At 36.2% G+C, this 20,686-nt stretch overlaps 1 protein-coding gene across 6 annotated transcripts in view; it reads right to left on the reverse strand.

The window, feature by feature from the left end:
* The window catches only part of STXBP5 (syntaxin binding protein 5), a 165,864-nt gene extending 145,715 nt beyond the window's left edge, over nt 1-20,149 (reverse strand). For 3 of the 6 annotated variants that reach the window (XM_059941044.1, XM_059941040.1, XM_059941043.1), the window contains exons 1-2: nt 19,064-20,145; nt 17,742-17,839 (exon numbers count right to left, since the gene is read on the reverse strand). In XM_059941044.1, the coding sequence (XP_059797027.1) occupies nt 17,742-17,839; nt 19,064-19,219 (254 nt within the window). In that variant the 5' untranslated portion in view covers nt 19,220-20,145. Of the gene's footprint in view, nt 1-17,741; nt 17,840-19,063 lie in introns of all 6 variants that reach the window. The other 3 variants (XM_059941041.1, XM_059941039.1, XM_059941042.1) reach the window with 2 other exon arrangements.
* Between the last annotated feature and the right edge of the window lie 537 nt (nt 20,150-20,686).

Here is a 20,686-nt window from a genome sequence, read left to right on the forward strand (position 1 = left end):
AAGAATAGTCTTTTCAACAAATGGTACTGGGACAAATGGATATCCACATGAAAAAGAATGAATTTGGATCCCTATCTCACACTATATACAAATGCTAGCTCAAAATGGAACAGAGATCTAACTGTAAGAGCTAAAACTATAAGACTCTTAGAGGAAAACATACGAGTTAATCATTGTGACCTCAGATAAAGTCATGGTTTCTTAGATATAAGAACAAAAGCACAAGCCACAAAGAAAAAAAAAGATAAATTGGACTTCATCAAAATTAAAAGCATTTGTGCCTCAAAGGACACCATCAAGAAAGTGAAAAGACAATCCACGGAATGGGAGAAAATATTTGTGAATCATATCTTGTAAGGATTTAATATCCAGAATATATAAAGAGCTTTAACAACTGAACAAAAAGACCACCCAATTTAAAAATGGGGAAAGAAAAATGAATAGACATTTCTCAAAAGATATGCAAATAGCCAAAATATTTATGAAAAGATGCTCAACATCATTAGTCATCAGGGAAATGCAAATCAAAACCATAATGAACTACCACTTCACACCCTCTTGTATGGCTGTAATAAAGACAACAACAAGATTTGGTGAGGATGTGGAGAAATTAGAACCCTCAATTATTGCTGGGAGGAATGTAAAATGGTGCAGCCACTTTGGAAAATAGAGTGGTAATTCCTCTATTATATACACAGAGTTAACATATGACTCAGCAATTCCACTGCTATGGATAAAAACAAGAGAAACGAAAACATACATACACAAAACTTCTACACAAATGTCCACAGCAGCATTATTCATAATAGCCAAAAAAGAGGAAAATCCAAATGTCCATCAACTGATCACTGGATAAATAGTACGTAGTAGACTTATACAGTGGAATATTCAGCCATGAAAAGAGATAATACACACTACAATATGGATAAACCTTGAAAATATCACGCTAAGTAAAAGAAGCCAATCATAAAAGACTACACATTATGTGAATGCATTTATATGAAATGTCCTAAATAAAATCTGTAGAAAAAGAAAGTAGATATGTGGTTGTGAAGGATTGGGTAGAGAGGGTGATGGGGACGGATTGCTAATAGGTATAAGGTTTCTTACTGTGGTAATGAAAATGTTCTGAAATTAAAAAGTGCTGATGATTGCATAACTCTGATATAATGAAAAGCACTGAACTGTTGTACACTTTAAAAGGGTGAAGTTTATGGTATATTCAAATATTTCAATAAAACGTATCTTAAAAAAGAATCAGCTTGAATGAATGAAAACAAATAGCCAAAAATAAAAGACTGAATTTAAAGCAAAAATGATTGTAGTTACTAATGAAACAAGTTAAAACATTATATTCTTAAATATAATTTAAAAATCCCTTTTATCTGAGATTTAAAAATATCTTTTATAAGCAACAAATGAATATAACTATTTAGCAATCTAAATGAAATGCAGCATAGTAAGAGGGCAAAATAAGACTAGAGTTAAACATTTTTGCAATTAATCTTCTTTCTTTCTGTCCTGCACACAATTTTTAAACATTTTAATTTCATTCAAGATTTGAACACAGAAATTATTCAACAGATAAGAAACAATGAAAATGCAGTGTTCTCTTAAATAAATGAAAACTTCAATCATATAAAGAAATAGTATGGTTTTAGAAACACGTAAGTAAAATCCCAAGAAAAATATGTCTTTTCCTTTATAAATCATGATCATTTATGTTCCATCTAATAGTGTAAAATACACATTAATCCTTAAAATATACAGATAAAAAATTTTCAGGAAATTCCAATATAAAAAACAATGTATTAAAAAGTAGGGAAAAGATGCTCTGGTTCAAGATAGTAAGCTGAACATATATGTCTGCTATAACTTTGTTTTAAGAACCTGCTAAAAAAAAAATGTACAGCCAAAAGATAAAAAAAAACTTGGAAAATATAAGAAAAAAAAATGTACTATAAAAGACTTTTAGGAAAGGTAACATCGAGTAAGAGAAAAAAAATGTTATCAAAGAAGTAACAGGACAAAAATGTATTATACTTAGCTTCTAAAAAAAAAAAAAAATGTGTACCCAGAATGATAAATGAAATAAGATCCATACCTAAATATACCACTGTAAAATATTATCGCACAAACACTAAAGACCCTATAGCCTATCAGGAAAAAAATTACCATTTGGATAGCAACAATAACGCAAATTAAAGAAGAAACAAAGCAGAGCCTCTTATACTAAAGACTCTACTTTGTCTCCACATTTCCCATCTTGTAGCTCTTAAAAGGTAAAGAGAGCAAGCAACAGAATATTCCTTAACCATGTCTGCTTAACCCACTCATTTCTCTTAATAGAGAACTTCAATATGCATTGGGGATATGAATCATAGTCCCTATCCTCAAAAGTTTTAAACTCTAGCAATAGAAATATAAAAGCAAGAGAGCAGATAGGTGCACAGATACTCCCAAATGGTGTTCATTCTGTAGACAAGAATTTAGCTTGAAAAGAAAAAACACTTTCCAATTACTTTCACAATCGTCAGTTCATTTGGGCTTTAGCCTGTCTTACAGTATTCTATGTCCATGCTGTTCTTTTGTTTTCCTCCTTCCTTTTTATATAATCATATTGAATACTGTTGGTACTTCCTTGTTGCCTTCAACAGGCATCACCTGTGACTAGTAGAATAAAAAATAGTAAAAGAAGCAGGCAATGGGACCCCAGCCAGTGATAAGTTCTGAAAGTACAACTCCTAGGCAAGTTTCACTGCTGTCACTACCACTGATTATACACATATTTGACAACCTCTACTTTTATGAAGAATGTGGTAATATCAAGAGTGGCATATACTTAGGAAACTGTTAAGATTTTTAAGATTATGTACCTTCTCAGAGAATCTGTTCATCAATTCCTGTCACCAAGGAAAAAGGCAAAGAAAGTATTGGCATTATTCCAACATCTACAGAAGTGACATTTTCAATTTTCCAACCTAGAAAGAGAAGATTGGAGTACCTATAAAATGGAAAAGAACTGGAGAACTTTGATATCCTGTGCAGTTTCTGAAGATACACTTATATCCTGCAAAGTTTAAAAATAAGAATATGGAAAGCTGTATTTTTCATGAACTCATAAGTGACTAATAAATTATCCCATGTTTAATTATGTAATATTCTGTGAAATAACTTTCTTTGAGCAGATATTCTGCTAACAAACCAAGAAAGACTTTTAAGGGTAAATTGTTCCTTCCTGCCACAGTAAAAATACTAAACCCAAGAGCATAATTTTAATCCATCAGAAACCCTGAAGATTTCCACTAACTTCTGTTACCACTTCTTTCAGTACATTCTTAGACTTTTAGCAAACAGGGTAATTCATAACTCTTTAAGTATTCTAGTAAGCCTTCAAGGTGTCTACTGTGAATTGGCTTACTTTTCTGTGAATAAAAGGTCAGTGGATGATTTTTATTTTTAATGGCCTGAGTCTTGAACCATAATGTGATTATTTTTCAATAATGAAGTTAAAATCTAAATACCACCATAGTGTGGTCAAAGAATATTGATGAAAAGCATCCTTAAAACGAAAAGAGGGTGAACTTTAGCATCAGACCAACTCTACCATTTACCCTGAACATAAACAACAAATCAATTAGCACGTGAAAGCTTTCATTTCTTTGTTATTCTATACTGTTATGAGGAATAAATGGGGGGCAACAAATAAAAGGGGCAGTACATCATACATTTATCCTGGTCAAGGTAATACAACCTATTCAAAAAAATAAAATTTCTAAAAGTAGCAGATAACCAGAGAAAAAATGGAAATACATATACTGATCTGCGATAACTAAGACAACCTACGCGTGCTGCAGAGTTCTCTTCCGTGAACTGCTTCGCCTGCCTCCTCCGTCTCATCAGTGTGAGGATCACCTGCAAGTTTGAGACTAGACTTTTCAACCTCATAATTAGACTCCACGGTCTTTTTTTTTTATTGCTGGTTCTCATGTCCAGTGATACACTGCTAGAAAGAGGAATAATTCAAACCTGGAATTCCAGTTCCTTTCCATCTTCATAAATATTTTGTACAGCTTCATAGCCCTGTCTCCACAGGCAATGACAGAGCAAAGTGTCAGCTTATTTCCTTATGGTTGGTGATACCACAAGTCTCAAGATGTTATGATTACTTTAAAATGACATCCTTTCCACACACACTGTACTGAACATGATTCTTATCTACCATTTGCCTCACTAAGAATACTACTACCCTGCCTACCAAACATTTAACCAGTACTTCTCAATTCTGGCTCTACATTATAAGCATCCATGGACATTTAAGATAAAAAAAAATTACAGATGTCAAACCCCATGCCAGACTGACTGAATCAGAATATCTAGAGAAGAAATCCAAACACATGTTTGGGCATTGTTTTGGGTTTTTTTTCAGCTCCACAATTCATTCTAATGTATATAGCCATGGTTCAGAACAATTGCAAAACCTTGTGGGCAAAAGTATAACTAAGCATTATCTTCCACAAAATTCATATATTGATATACATACACACATATTGTGTATATATATGAATAATTAAATTATTCTGTTTGAAGGAAGAAAGTCTGAAAAATTATCATGAATCCCCTTAATATCTCATCACAGGTCTTACTTTCCAAACTTCTAAAAATTTGCTACTTCCATCTGAACTAGTTCTAATCAACTTGATAGGAATATGCTCAAAACAAGAACTTAAGTCTTTACCAAAGTTTAAGATAGTGAAGAACATCTCATTTTGTATTTTATGACCTATGAATGTATTTGCAATACAAAGCCTTTGTCAAATAGCAATTATTTTCACTTTCATAGTACAGTCCCCCTAACTGTATAGTTTCATCTGCTTGACAAACATCAATTTAAAAACCTCTTTTTGAAGATCATGTGTTTTTCACCTATAAAAATTAATACAGACTTCCTATTTCTCGTCCAGCACATAAGAAATTTGGAAGTTGTCATTCTGTCCTAACAATAAATAAAAAGCTGTTCAAACTAAAAATCAACAACTCTTCTTAGGTTCATAAGACAAGTGAGGTCACAGGGCAAATGGCTGCCCCTAAAATTGCAGACACAGATAGGCCAATACAGAAAATCACAACTTACTGAAACAAACCAACCAGCAGACACCTCTGCAGAAATCAGTGCTGGGGCAGGAAAACCTAAACTGTACTTGATGAACTGCTGGAGGCCTAAAGTAGACAAGTCTGTTAGAAACTCCAGGAGGACCCAGTCATGGGAGGGATCCCCATACATTAGTGAGTTTTACCTCCATGGGCTCTACCAGGTTCTCACAGTGACTATCTGAGAAAAATCCCCTCGTACTTCCAGGAGGGGGAAAGGGAAAAGCAACCATTTTTAAATACACTGGAGAGTTCTGTTCATAACAAGGTCTGCCCTCTGGAGAAACTAACGAGAGCCTAAACTGCTGGGGGCTTATCAGAGCCTAACTGACCTGAAGGAAGGGAAATATCCAACTTCAACCCACTCTAGCCATCCTAACTCCTCTGAGGGAAGTGGGAGGAGAGGGGAATTGAGGAGCACCTGTGTAGTTCACAGTCCAGAAGCACAGGCTCACTAAAAGACTACGACCTAATAATGCTTCCCCTCCCCTTACCACCAAAAATGAATTTAGACACAGACCTTACATCCTTCACAAAAATTAACTCAAAATGGATGGCAGACCTAAATGTAAAACTCCAAACTATAAAATTCCTATAACATAGGAGAAAACCTAGATGACCTTGTGTATGGCAATGACTTTTTAGATACAACACCAAAGGCACCATCCATGAAAGAAAAAAATGGTAAACTGGACTTGATTAAAATCTTCTGCTCTGTGAAATGCAGTATCAAGAGAATGACAAGATAAACCACAGACCTGAAGAACATATTTGCAAAAGACACATCTGATAAAGTACCATTATCCAAAATACACAGAGAACTCTTAAAATTCAACAACAAGAAAACAAACAACCCAATTAAACATGAGCCAAAGACCTTAACAGACACCTCACCAAAGAAGATATACAGATGGCAAATAAGCATATGAAAAGATGCCCCACATATGTCACTGGGGAAATGCATATTGGAATAAGGAGATACCACTACAAACCTACTGAAGAGCCAAAATCCAGAAGTGACAACACCAAATGATGACGATGGTGTGGAGCAAAAGCGCTCTTGTTCATTGTTGGTGGGAATACAACATGGTACAGCTGTCTTTGGAAGACAGTCTGGCAGTTTCTTACAAAACTAAACATACTCATACAATCTAGTAGTCACACTCCTTGGTATTCACCCAAAGGAAATGAAAATTTATATCCACACAAACCTGTGCGTGGATATGTAGAGCCACTTTTTCAAAATTGCCCAAACTTGGAAGCAACTAAAGATGTCCTTCAGTAGGTGAATGGATAAACAAACTGTGGTACATCAGACAATGGACTATTATATTGCACTAAAAAGAAATGAGCTATCAACTATGAAAAAACATAGGAAACTTAAATGCATATTACTAAGTGGAAGACAATCCGAAAAGGCTACTTACTATATGATTCCAAATATGTAACATTCTGAAAAGGGCAAAATTATGGAGACAGTCAAAGGATCACTGGTTACCAAGAGGTAGGGGAAAGGGAGGGAAGAAAAGGTAGAGCACAGAAAATTTTTAGGGCAGTGAAACTGTTCTATATGATAATATAATGGTGGATACATGTCATTATACATTTGTCAAAACCCACAGTACGTACAACACCAAGAATGAACCCTAACATAAACTATGGACTTTGGGTGATGATGTGTTAATATAGGTTCATCAACTGTAACAAATGTACCACTCTAGTGGGGGATGCTAATAATGGGGGAGTCTGTGCCAAGTGGGAACAGGGTTATATGGGAAATCTCTGTACTTACTGCTCAATTTTGCTGTGAGGCCAAAACTGCTCTAAAAAGTAAAGTCTGCCAAAAAATTAATATGTTAAGAAATGAAGCTAGCCACATTCTGATGATTATAAGAGTGGACATAATTGTTACTGCTCACTCACAATTCTAACATCCTGCTAGTCTGCTATTTAAGCAAAACTATAACGTGCACTATTTCTACAGTAAAAATTTAACGAAATGCTAAAATTAACCATGAAAGATGCATAGGTCAACATTTAAAACTTCCTTAATCCAACACAATTGTAATATTTTACAGTAAATGTCAAATGATATTTGAAAAACTGTCAGTCAACTGCTTTCTTTTCATGTGAGTGAAACATCAAAACAAAGTAATTGCAGAATCTAGACTAAAATATAATTATAGCATTAACTGGGTTGAAATAGGCCTCTTGTTACATCTTCCACTATTGTTTTGAATAAGAATTTTTTATTATTTTTGAATAGAGTGGTTCAAAAATATTCATCCTTATTATTTACTGCTTTGGAGTTAGGACTGTCTCTAAAGGGGTCAAAATGAATTATATTTATTATCACAGGCAATTCTTCAGAATGGCTTTTGATACATAAATATACTTTCAAATGAACCATTTGCTCAGTCATCTATGAAATATAGTCATAAATAATCATGGCCTGGGTTAAAGAAACAGAAAGGAACATACATTCTCACATATCATATAACAATCTTTTATCCCAGCATCCATTCTCAGATGCTTAATGGCTAAGTTCTTAAGTATGGCCAAGTGAATTTTAAAAGAAGAATAAAACACATTATGAAAAATACAGTACAAAGACAGCATAGATGGAAAATCTGTTTCAATACTTTTCCTCCCTTTCAAAAGACAAAAAGGAAAAAATACACAAAAGGAAAGCAATTTGGCAGAAAGTACTGCAATAGTTGATGCCACTAGATTTATAGTCACTTTTGGCAGAGTACTGCTGTGAAAAAGCAGAGGTGCTGCTATTACAAGAAAAGATTATGTACTTTCAAGAAAGGGTAGGATTAATCACTCTTCTACAGACAACCTCACCAGGAAAAGCTTCAGAAGTTCCAGACAGCCCTTATTGAAACGGAAACACAACCAAAAACCATAAAACAAAACATTATTTAACAATAATTACCATATAATTTCTAAGTCTAAATTATTTTGCAATTAACATCATGTGTTTAGCAAACCCTAATTTCCAAACGAAGACTGTACTAAAACCAAAAGTATTAGCTATTGTTTTTAGTTAAAAACCTTTGTATTCACTCCCAGTTTAAGGGAATGTTACTCTACATCAATGCTCATTTTTAAATCATAGCACCAGTAAATATAAAGAAATATGCTCAGCACGTCATCATTTCATTTGTCTTATGTAACAACTTCCAAAAGGATTAACACCAGTTGGAGAAATGAAACTAAGTAGAAATTAGTCTTATTTACTGAATAAAATTAATATTTACTGCTAATGAAAAACGATGTAAACAGTGAGCAACTATAAAAATTATTCATGGCGGATATAATGTTTTCAATTTGTCCCATGTATGTTCATTCCAAGAAGGGACATGCAACATATCTGACTCCTAAAGAAGGTAACCATGCACCTAAATTTGCTTCTAAGAGCTTTATGAGTTTTTTTTGTTATTGTTGTTAATACATTTTTTCAGGTTATTTTCTCCCACAGTGTAAATGATTTATTTTTAATCAAAATTTGCAGACATCTAAGAAATCACAATATTTTAATAAAGTGTTTACATTCATTTTTATTTTTAAAAGTATCTAAATGTTTCTATATAGCTCTATATAATATTAATGAAAATATTAGGAAAAAGCTACAAATGCCAATATATTTTAAATTAAAATTAGGAAGTAAAGGGCTCAAACAAGCTGAATACTTCAATAATAGAACTGAACACTGAACTGTCCCCAAACAATGCCTGATAAGTCATCTTATCATACTAATTATAATTCACCAGAAAAATAATGCATCTTTCATAGGATCAAAAAATACTTATGAAAATAATTTAACTTGGTATATAGCAGTACCATATATCACTGATTCTTTAAAATAGTTTTCTATTTATGACTAAAAGATTAAACTGATATGCAAGTGTAATTTATGAAACTTAACTATAAAAATGTCAGTAGTAATTCCTTCCTGAGCATTCCTCTCCAATTTAAAAGCAAGGAAGCCTAATAAACTAAAGCAGGTATGGCAAACTTCAGCTTGCGGGCTGAATCCAGTCCACTGCCTGATTTTATAAATAAAGTTATATTGAAATATCTACACTCCTTCCTTCACATATTGTCTATGGCTGCTTTTGTGCTACATTGGCAGCGTTGAGTAGCTGGGTCAGAGACAATAAAGCCAAAATATTTACTATCTAGCACTTTACAGAAAGTTTGCAGATTCCTGAATTACAGATTTAGACCTTCATTACTTCATTTGTATGCACACACACACTCATCTTTTATATGATCTTTAGTAGAGAAGATATTAAGCTAATCATTTAAGAATCTGTATGTTCTTTCTGTTTTGATTTTATAGTTGTATATTGACCACTGTCCAATTTCTGGCCTCTTTATAAGGCAGAGGATACTGCTTGATTCTGATTTGCACTGCTTTGGATTCTACTGCATCTTCTCATATGCTGTAACATTTCTGACAGTTTATTTTAAAATAAAAATACCTCAATATTATAGCTATAATTTCCAAAAGGACTAATTTTAGCCATTTAATGATTATGTGATATTATGTATAAAGGATGGTAATGTAGAAATTTAGATTTTAAACGCTGAATTAAGAAAAGGATTGCTACATGGGTGGAAAAAGGGATGGAATTAAAACCAAAAACACATCACAAAGAGAAAGGCACTGGGCTTTAAAGGATTACTTTAACAGGGAAAAATGTATTCTAGACCAGGGGCCCCCAACACATTAGGGTTCCTGTTAGGAACCAGGCCGCACGGCAGGAGGTGAGCGGCAGGCGAGCCAGCGAAGCTTCATCTGCCGCTCCCCACTGCTCCCCATCACTTGCATTACCGCCCGAACCATCCCCCCTCCCCCATCCGTGGAAAAACTGTCTTCCATGAAACCGGTCCCTGGTGCCAAAAAGGTTGGGGACCGCTGTTCTAGACTTAAGGAATCACTAAACACATGGCCCATTGTGGAACACTGAGTAGTAAGGAATAAACTGTCAACGATTCTTTCCCCTTCCCCTCCTTCCACCCAAGCCCAAAAATAAAAACAAAAGTTACACATAAAACAGAGCTAGTATCCAAAATTTCTTTAAAATGAAATACAAAAGAATGAGAGATTAAAGCAATTGGGATTGCTAAATCTGCAAGTAGATGACTGTTACTAAATTTTTCAAAAATGTTAAAAATTGTAATAATATATGGAAGACAACTAACTTGTCTTTCTTCTTTGGTGTTGCAAATAAATATTAGAAATAGGTTTAAATTAAAGTACAAGACCTATTATACAGAAGCCTGAACATCCTCATAGGAAAAAGTTTGAGTAATTAAATCCGAAGGTACTATTGATATTTTCTCCTTAGAATGATTTACATCACATGTGACTAAGGGAAGGGAGATGTATCAAATACCTTTTGGTAGTCTTTTATGATTATAGTTTAAGAACTCTTAGTTTATTTTACAAAAATCAAGTCAACAGTCACTTTGTTTTGCTTCCTAGGAAGTTTTATAGTACTATATTATGTTTAATAAAAGGCATTCAAATATAAAAGGTAGTATATAGTAAAACATCCTTTTCTCTTTGTCATTCTGCTATATTCTTAAACAGACATCTGTTTAGTTCAAACCAAAGACATTTCATTAATCTGCAATCCCAAGATACTGAATACCTTCTGATGATGATAATGCACCAAATCAGGACAGGATATTCTCATTTAAGCATTATCAGTCACAATGCTGACACTCTTGATTATAAATTTCCTTCTTGTAAATAAGGTGTCACTTCCAATGCATGAAGTTAAAGTCAAAAAGAGACACCCAAAGTTTATCTTTTATTTAGTGATAATCACCCCTATAGTCCACTTATTTACATGTACATTGCTAGTTATTACTTTTCCAACTTACTATACAATTACTCAAATTACAGGCTAGCAAGTCAATGAAATTAGTCTCTATTAAATTTCTTACATAAAAATTAATAAAATCATATGATTAGGAACCCAGTATTATTTTTAAGCACTCATTTTAATTTATATCCTGGCCATTAACACCCAATAAAGGAAAGTAAACTTTGTTAATAATATTTAAAAATGGCCCAAGTTTCCTATGTCATTAATGAGGCCTTACCGATTAAACAAAGGAAAAGCAACAACCCACCATCCTAGTATTCAATGTGAGCTGCTGTTTCATCAACGAAAAAAGTGTATCTCACATGCTTTTTCCTGCTCCCTTCTGTAAATAAAAGTTTACAACTGTGCATCTGCTGACTTATTATGAATGCAGGCGATGGCTACAAAGTAAAGGGACCCACAATGGGATTGAGTCCAACACTTCACCCTCTTTAACAGATACTCAGAACAACCAATCAGAAGACAACTCTAGACCGAGATGGTCCAGAGCATTCCCAAATCCTCCACAGAAAAAAATTCAAGATCCTAGAGCCGGAAGGACTCTTAGAAATCACAGATCCCAATTTCCTCATTTTACAGAAAAGGAAACTAAAGCCTAGAGATTTTAGTTGGCTTATCCAAAATTAGTCTGAAGACTAGAACACAAGCTTTTAATAAGGTAATTCTTCCAACATTCCTTTACCTTTTTCTGTCAGGATGGCAAAGTCAAGTTATATTTTTAAAAGCAAATTATACTAAAAAACAAACGGAAAACAAAGAGAATACCTAGCAGAAATAAAAACCCATCTTACTTAAAGCAAAAAGGCTTACCAAGCACAGGCTTGATTCCCCAGTAATTAACATATCCCTTTTCAATCCCATTCAGATTCTATCATACCTTGTTTCCCTCCACAGGAAATTCATTGCAAAATAACTGCTTCCAGGCAGACACCTTTTCTGGTAGTTTCTAAAGTAAATGTGCCTATTCTCCTTGCTGCAGTAATCCACGCTGAGAATCACAACCTATAGCTGACACAGTACTCATTCTTCCTTTTATACAAAGTCCTCTTCAGTGAGGAGCTAAGATTGAGAAGTAAAAGTCTTTCAAAGTCCTTGTTTCTCCTCTACGGCTAGAATTTCAAATGACTAGAATTCTTCTATGAACAAAAAGGATGGCGGGGTAGAAGAGTAACAAAAATTTGGCTAAATTCTAGCTGAACTGTTTCACTTTTAACTACTCTGAACAAAAATCTATTTCCAAATCTTTTTTCCAGTTTTGTTAATTACAATAAAATAAAATTAATAAGCAGCAAGTCAAACATTGCAATGCTAGCTATCTTATAGTACAAAGCCATTAAACAATCATTTATCACCTACTATGCGAAACAAACTTTCACAGTCATTTATCACCTACTATGTGAAACAAACTTTCACGTATTATCTTATCACATCTAAATAGCAATCCTGGAAACTTGTGGTTGAAAAGAACACAACCATTTTAAAGAAGACAAAAACAGTACTTTAAGACCTTTTCCTTCGAAGACTGACTACATCAGCTACAAAAATAATGAAATTAAGGCCTTCCTACACAGAGCCTGGCAGCTAGTTGCTTCTCAGCAAATATTTGCTGAAATAAATGAAAGAACTGAACATGAAAACCATAGAAAAACTCTCATATTTATACTAATACCATATTGAATAGTCACCAAAACAGTCCTTGCATGGTCCTAAAAACATACACATTATTGCATTTAATCCTGACGCTCACTTCACGAGCTAGTTGGGTTATTATTTCTACTTAACTGGTGAAGAACTAGGACAAAGTGTAGTGGTTCTCAACCAGGAGCACCTGGAAGTGTGTGAGGGCATGTGGATTACCACACTAACAGCAGAGATAACCCTGGCATTTAATAAGTGGGAGCCAGGGATATTAAATAGCCTGCAATGCGCTGGACAAACCCACAGAATTATCCAGCCCCAAATACTAGCACTACTGAGAGACACTGACCAAGGATAAATGGACAAAGCCAAACAGCTAACAGTGACTTTAAATTATTTCGATTCAATAACAAAATCCAGGAAATCACGGAGGACCAACCCAAAGGAAATCAAATGTAAAAGCGTATCAAATTCTCAAGCTAGAATCAGTCTAGGCTACCTTCTCGAAACGGCAATAGGATAAAAGTAAAAGATTACATAATTCCAAACTCCACATTACTCTGCCACCCTCTTTACCAAGTTTTCCATTTCTTTCTTGTAATTGCCTCAGTGCTGTATTCGAAAACTTTATCATCACCTTTAGTTGCTCCCTCTAAGATTTGATACAAAGAAGTCATCAAGTCCTTCTCCAGTTCCCATTCTACTACCCCTGCTTTGGATCCACTTTACTACCCATATGGATTTAGTTACATATTAAGGTTCCCTTGGTTCTATTCTTTTCATCCATGATACCATTGCACTATTAATCATCCTAAAAATCACAAGGTCTTCCTGAGCGCATATCTCCTTATATAGCTACAATGATTCCTTACTGAATAACACCCAGATAACTCAGGCTAACACTCAAGGTTTTCCACCTACTGGTTCCTTACTTCTCCCTCCAACTCAATTAGGATCACAATTCCAAGCAGTCTCTAGTATTCCTCTAAACTACCATGATCCCTTTTCTCTACTTTTGCCCACACTGTTAGCCTAGAATAATTTTCCAACTCCTCCTTCCCTGCCATTCTCAAGCCTCATCTACTAATGTGCAGAAGTGTCATTAAACGCAATAAACTTCCCTGTAATTTGACTTTGTGTTATGTCAGTAGACCCTAAATAACTCTAGTTTCAATTATGTTTATCTAGTTCTAGTCCTTGAACATAAGAATCATATTTTCATTTCTTTTGCATACTCACCTAGAACAATACATAGCTACTTAGAATCACAAAGTTGTTTCTCGAAGAAATCATCTAATACAGCACCTTCATTTTAAAAGTAAGAAAAAACTAACTCAAGGACACATAATTCTTTAGTGGCAAGATACAAACAAGAAATAAGGCCACAATTCATAATCGAATGTTAACACTTAACAAGTGCTTGTTAAATGAACTCCAACGTACAGAAATCATTTTGTAAGCCTGAATTCAGCAAAATTACACTGCAATTTAAAAGACAAGCCCATGCCTTATCAAAGCAGAGACTGCCTACTATATTTTCCACAAGTCAGGAAGACAATAAATGAGATCCTTTGATAATTTTGATACTTAAAAACTCATTTTTTTACAAAAATTAAGTAAATTTGAAAGTCCATTTTTTGGCATAGTCCTTGAATCACTCATACATAAAACAACCTTGTTGTGTTTAGACAAAAATACCTTAAAAATAAGATCAGGGTAGCCCACAGTTACAACAGACTGTGAAGCAATTCGAAATTATACTAGCAAACCAGGAGTCCAGATAAGGACAACAGCAGAATTACCAGAAATGTCTTCATTCTTCAGTTAGAACCTTTTTTCTCCCCTTTACTTATTCCATATGGGGATAGATGATTACTTTATCTCAATAGTTTTGATGCTTAGATTACTCAGAAGAACCAAACTGTACCTATTTCTACATGGCAAAAGGAGGAGAATTAAGATAATTAAATCATTACTGTACAACTTGGCATATAAAAGTATGCTTTCCTGCTTCCCATCAGTAAGTTCATTCCAACCTCATATTCACTCCAGAAGCCAAAAAGGTTGAACATAAAGCATGTTTATAATGACATCAGCCATTTGCTATACGTTAAATGCAGCAAATACATTAAATTTATCTTGCTTCATCATTTGTTAGATACTGTTTAAGGATTCAGATTTTCACAATTCTTGTCTACAAACATTAGATATCAGATGTAAATTCTTCATCATTTTTTTTCTAACCTCAAAATAGATAACTTAGTATAGTCCTCTAACATTTAGGAAGACATTCTATTAGTTAAATTAGGCATGCAATTCACATTCTAATAACCCAGTCCCACTTTTGAAAACCTCCTACTCTGCTCCAGTTAGATGAAAGAAGACTTTATTTACAAGTTTGTTTCTGCTCTGAAGACATCTTTTAGAACAAATGTATTACAGACTACAAGAGTCTAAAATGAGCAGAAAATGAAGAGAAGGACTATAAGAAGCCAAATGCAACAGTGAAAAATATAAAAGAACTAGGGCAAGAGAAGAGACTTACAATAAGTCTGCACATTAAACCAATATGGAGCTTTGAAATAAACTACAGTTGTCTAGCTTTCAAAACAAAGAACAGAAAAATTAACAAATTTTAAGCCACATATGTGGAAATTATATAAAAATAAAAAGATCTTAGTCTTTTTATTTTAGATAAATAAAAAGATATTTATTTTACTTTAAAATAAAAAAAGATTTCTATTTTACTTTAGATTTTCTACAAATCAAAGCCATAAGAAAGCTCATAAGCTTATCTCCTACTTAAACCTAACAGAAGGAATGACTAGTGGTATTACTGGTAGGCAAACCAATTTATCACTCTGGAATGTTCATATAAATCTCGTAAAAAAGGTAAAGTAAAAATATATTTGGTAAACTGCTTTCCTAACTTCACTGTAAATACAGTAAGAGAGGTTCTAAAAAAAAATTTAGAGTGTAACTGTAAATTACAGATTCACTTTTCATACAGTATTTAACTATAAAAAATGTATAAAAGCAAAAGACATATAAGTGATGATTTTATACACTTGATCCTTGCTTTCATTTGACAGTTAGCATTAGGCCTTAACATTTTAACTTCTCCCTTTGTGTAATTTGCTAATTCCTCAAAAGTAGTAAAAAGTAAAAAGTCTTGTCTAAGAAAAATATTTGATTTTATAAAATCAGCCTTGCTTGCAATACTCATGATTATATTAAGCTATAAAAGGAGCAGACTGGCTGTTAAAAGAAAAAAGTTATGTACCGTAAGAAAACTGAGACCACACTGGGTCTCAACTGGGAAAACAGTAAAAATTGAACCCACTTAAAAGAAAACCAAAATAGTCTAAAAATAACTGATTTAATTCAACTTTTTTTTTTTTCCCTTTTAGTCCAGAGGTGATACTCTTTTGCTGCGAACAAAAAAAATCTGTTTTTTCATTCTAAACAGTCCATCTGGATCCAATACCACACTACGTCACTACACGGGGTTTTGCTGAACACTTAGTACCCACACTACCGAAATTAATTTTATTCCCATCTTCACAAGACTAAAACAGGAGCCCTATACTAGAAGGTATTGATCACTGGATACCGGAATAAAAATATCTATACAATTGAAGTAAAAAATATTTTAGTGTCAACTATCTAGATATTTGGGTAAGAACTATTTAGATATACTGTCTTAGAAATTCACAGATTCAGATCTAGCCTGGTCAGATTTTACCATTTTTATAGGTATGAGTACACTACTGGTATTTACTATGAATGACAGACTTCACTTAGTAACACAATTCAGTGAAAACTTTTATAAGCATTTTGAACATAGCACACTGATCACAAATAAAATATCCTGATACCACATATAGCACTACTTTGAAATGAAGATTTTAAAAGATTATAAAAAAGGGTAAGACACATGTTTAACTCAAATGCAGGCTCCCCTCCTCCTTCTCAGGAGCCAGATAAATCTAACAGGTGGGGAGTAAAGTTTCCTGCTCCTCCGTGTTTCTTATCATCTAGTGTTTTTTTCTATTTATTACCAACATGTTACTTCAATAATATGTAGGAAGCAGATATCCTAATGATGGATGAACAAAGCATTTTCTTTTTAAAATCTTATGTTTAAGTTTAAAAATAAGGGCATTTAGGTTAATATGGGTAAATATCATAGTAAAAGTAAACACAATTTTATTTCAAGTTAAATAGTTTGAGAGGAATTGTGAAGTATTCTCCATTGTTCAGACTGAAAAAATTATCTTGAAGAATGAGTAGGTATTTGGAAAAAAATGCTATGACAAAACAATTATAGTTCATGCATAACCAAGAAAAATAATTCTCTATACTAATACTTAAGAGTACAGCTAACCTAACAGTATTTACATATACATAACAAACGTAGACCATGAAAGGGAAAACGTATCAAGACAGTACACTTCTCCATCTGCATTATACTAAGAAAATGCTCTAAAACTTCTAGAAATAGCAATACTTCATAACTATTTACATAAAACTTGTATTTGTTTTCTAATGATTTTTCTAGATGGACAAGTCAGAAACAAATTCAAATTCAACCTCTAATTCATTAGAATAATAAACAGTCATAATTTCAACATCTACCATGCACAATATTTTTAAAAAAGCAAATAAAATGTGCCTTGTGCTATTGTCTTTAAACCTTACCCTCAACACAGTCCGTTCAATAGACCACTAGTATAAGCAGATACATTTCCCCTTAGAAACTTCTACTTCCTTGCAAAGACAGTAATTATTATAGCAAAACTTTAGAACTCTATGTGGATACGTGTTTAGCTACTATAAATTGAGCTGAGAAACATCACAGCAACATACAACCTGCATGCAAGTATAATCACGGGGAAAGACACAACCACACGATTTCACATAATACCTGATCATACCATTTCTTCGGCATTAAACAGGAAAAGCAACTAATCAGCAATACAGAAGGACTGGGGAGAATACAGTAAAAGTTAAAAAATAAAATAAAATTAAATGAAAGGATACAGCCTTAAAGCACCAGTCTGAGTTCCCACTGCCAGGATCTTCTGTACGGGATCAAAGGCCAGGGCTGAGGGTTGATAGGGAAATCCATGGCGAACAGTCTAGGGATGGGCAAGTGACATCACAGCAACCAAGGCAGAAAGCAAAGTTTTAAAACAGAAAAGTCAATAGAGGCATTAGACCTAGAAGCAATCATAATTGATGCAAAACACATATACAGGCACTGCTATTAAAAAAAAAAAACTATGAAGTCTACATCAAACAAAAACCTATGCACATAGAATCTGAAACCAAAAACAAACAAACAAACAAAAAAACTATCCCAGTGTTACATCTTAATTTCTGCTTTTCCATCATAGTGGTAGTCTTTAGAAAAAAAATTTAATATTCTATTATGTCTGAGAACAAATTACTGAAGTTTGCAGTGGTCAAAAATTCTGTATATTCATTTAAAAATGCAATTCATGCTTTTTTTCAAGTGTGATAACTTCATCATTACTTTATTTGGATGCTAAATACAAGTACTTCTAAGGAAATGCTGTCATAATTACTTTAATTAAGGATTCAGTAAAGCAATTAGCAAACATCTATCTCATCGTTTTGCAACTGTAACAGAATGAAAATAAACACAGCATATATATTTTGCATTTTGCTATTAAATCCTTAATAATTTTGGGACACTGGGGCAAAAAAGTCTGTACACACTTTTAAGAAACTCTGACTTATGAATGCCTGGTATTAATACCAACACAAGTTTGTATTTCTCATTGAGCAGCTGGTGAATTAATTCGCTGCATCATTCTTTCTGAATTACAGACCGCTATGGCAACTGTCGTGCCATTAATAGGCAAAAATCACAGCTCTAACTTTTTCACCAAACACAATGATAGAAAGACCCTATGATTTCATATTTTAAGCCTCCTACCACATTTTAAGGGAAAAGTGATGAGCAAATATCTAGTTGAACACGTTTGGCTTTTTGATAAACAATATTCATTAGACACTGTTCCCAAAGGAAACTTGGAAGTCAGTGAATTATGTATTAAAATGCTTGAATATAAAAGCCATAAGATTAAGCATACGAATTAAAGGTCAGTATAATATATTAGAAGCAACCTTGAAATGATTGCTGCACGTGAAAATCAACGAAAAGGAGTAAGATGATGTCAATCTCCAAAATAGCCCACCAAGCAAAGTGTGCTAGAGGAGCGAGACCATTATTCGACGTATGATTATTATTGGCGCTCTATCCCTCGACTCGGGTGTAAAGCCTGAGTTGCCCCTTAAACGACCCCAATTTGCGCCGGGCTGCGCGCTCCGTTCACCTTGCACAGCTGAAAGTGCTCGGACTGGAGCGTTTCCTGGATCTCGGGCTCCCGGTTCCCAGGCGGGTGCTGCTGCTGCAGCTGCTGCTGCTGCGAGGCCGAAGACGAGCCGGCGGTCAGGCCGTCCAGCACCTTCCTGATGTTGAATTTCCTCATGGTCTCGGCGGGGTCCCCCGCAGGCCGGGAGGGGAGGTAAGGGGCGTCCCCAGGCGGGGGGGAACCAGCCCGGGCCGAGGGCAGCTTCGACCGAGGACGCGGAGGAGTGGGACAGAGTGTGAGTGTGAGGGGAAGGAGGTAGCTGGGGAGAAGCAACAGATAATCCGAACAGGATATACTGCGACGAGAGAGCCGCGGCCGCCAGAACCCCGGGCGGCGACCCCTCTTCCTCCCAGGCCGCCGCTGCTCGCCGCGGCTGCTGTGGCGCCGCTTCAGCCGCCGCCGCCGCCGCCGACTCGCTCCGCGGCCCGGCGGCACAGCAGTGGCGGCGGCGCCCCGAGGCCGCTCCGCCCAGCCTCACCTGGCGGCGGGCTGACTCTGCGCCGCGCCGCCGCCCCGGCTCGCCCTCGCCGCCGCCGAGTCCATGGCCCGCGGCCCCGCCGCCCACCCGCGCCCCGCAGTTCCTCGGCGCTTCCTCCCGCTCCTGCTTCTCCTCCTCCCGGGGGTCGCCGGCTCTCCGTCCGCCGCCGCCGCCGCTCGGCCTCCCTGCCGCTCAGCGCCGCTGCCCGCCGGCCGTCGCACGCAGGGCGCCCGGGGTGGGTCCCCGCGCTCTCCGCCTCGCTCCTCCGAGGCTGGCTCAGCCCGCCCTCGCTCCTTCAGAGCCCCTGCTGCCCTCCTCAGGCTCCGCCGCCGCCCGCGCTCCCGCCCGGCCGCTCCCTCTCGCCTGACAGGGCGCCTCGGCACACGGCACCAACGCCCGCTCAGAGGAGCAGCGGCAGCCGCGGTTACAGCCCCGGCCGCGGCGGTGGCGGCAGCTGGGCCTCGGCGGAGCTGGGCTGCTGAGCATGCGCACCGCTCGTACCCACCCCCTCCTCCGCCACCGGAGTGGAGCTGGGGCTTAAATTATCCTCTGCGAAAATCCCAGACGGTGGCTAAATTTCTCCCATCTCAATCGCCTTGCCAGAGGATGCAGCTGCTTTTCCTGCAGCTGGGAGAGTAAAAATGTTGATGACTAACAAGCAGCAGGAATCCTTTATTTCAAAATCGGTCATTAAAGCGGGGATTTATATTCTCACCCTTTAATGAGGCACACACTCCCGGCTGCTGGCTGCAATATTATTGTTGTTGCTTTATTGATGGGCTTTGTTTTGGATTGATTTGGATTTGGATTTTGAAAAACAGCGTCTAGACAACGGTTATGTCTGTGGCAAGGGGATGACAGACTTAGAAAGGTACCAGGAAAGGAGATGAACCTAGAAGGGGAAAAATGAATTCTTTCCTGTAGCTGTTACTGTTGGTAGGATGAAAGCATGGCCAATGGCAGGTAGCTGCTAGAATGGGAAGAGGATGCCAAAGGGAAACGGCTCCAGCGCTGGGTGTTAGCCCCGACCAGTGACACGCCAGCCTTGGATTCAGTCCGCACGCTACCGTGGGTGGAGATGGGAGCGGGAGCAAGGGTGGAAGTAA

Source organism: Balaenoptera ricei, chromosome 12 (assembly GCF_028023285.1).
Source record: "Balaenoptera ricei isolate mBalRic1 chromosome 12, mBalRic1.hap2, whole genome shotgun sequence".
Taxonomy (NCBI): Eukaryota; Metazoa; Chordata; class Mammalia; order Artiodactyla; family Balaenopteridae; genus Balaenoptera; species Balaenoptera ricei.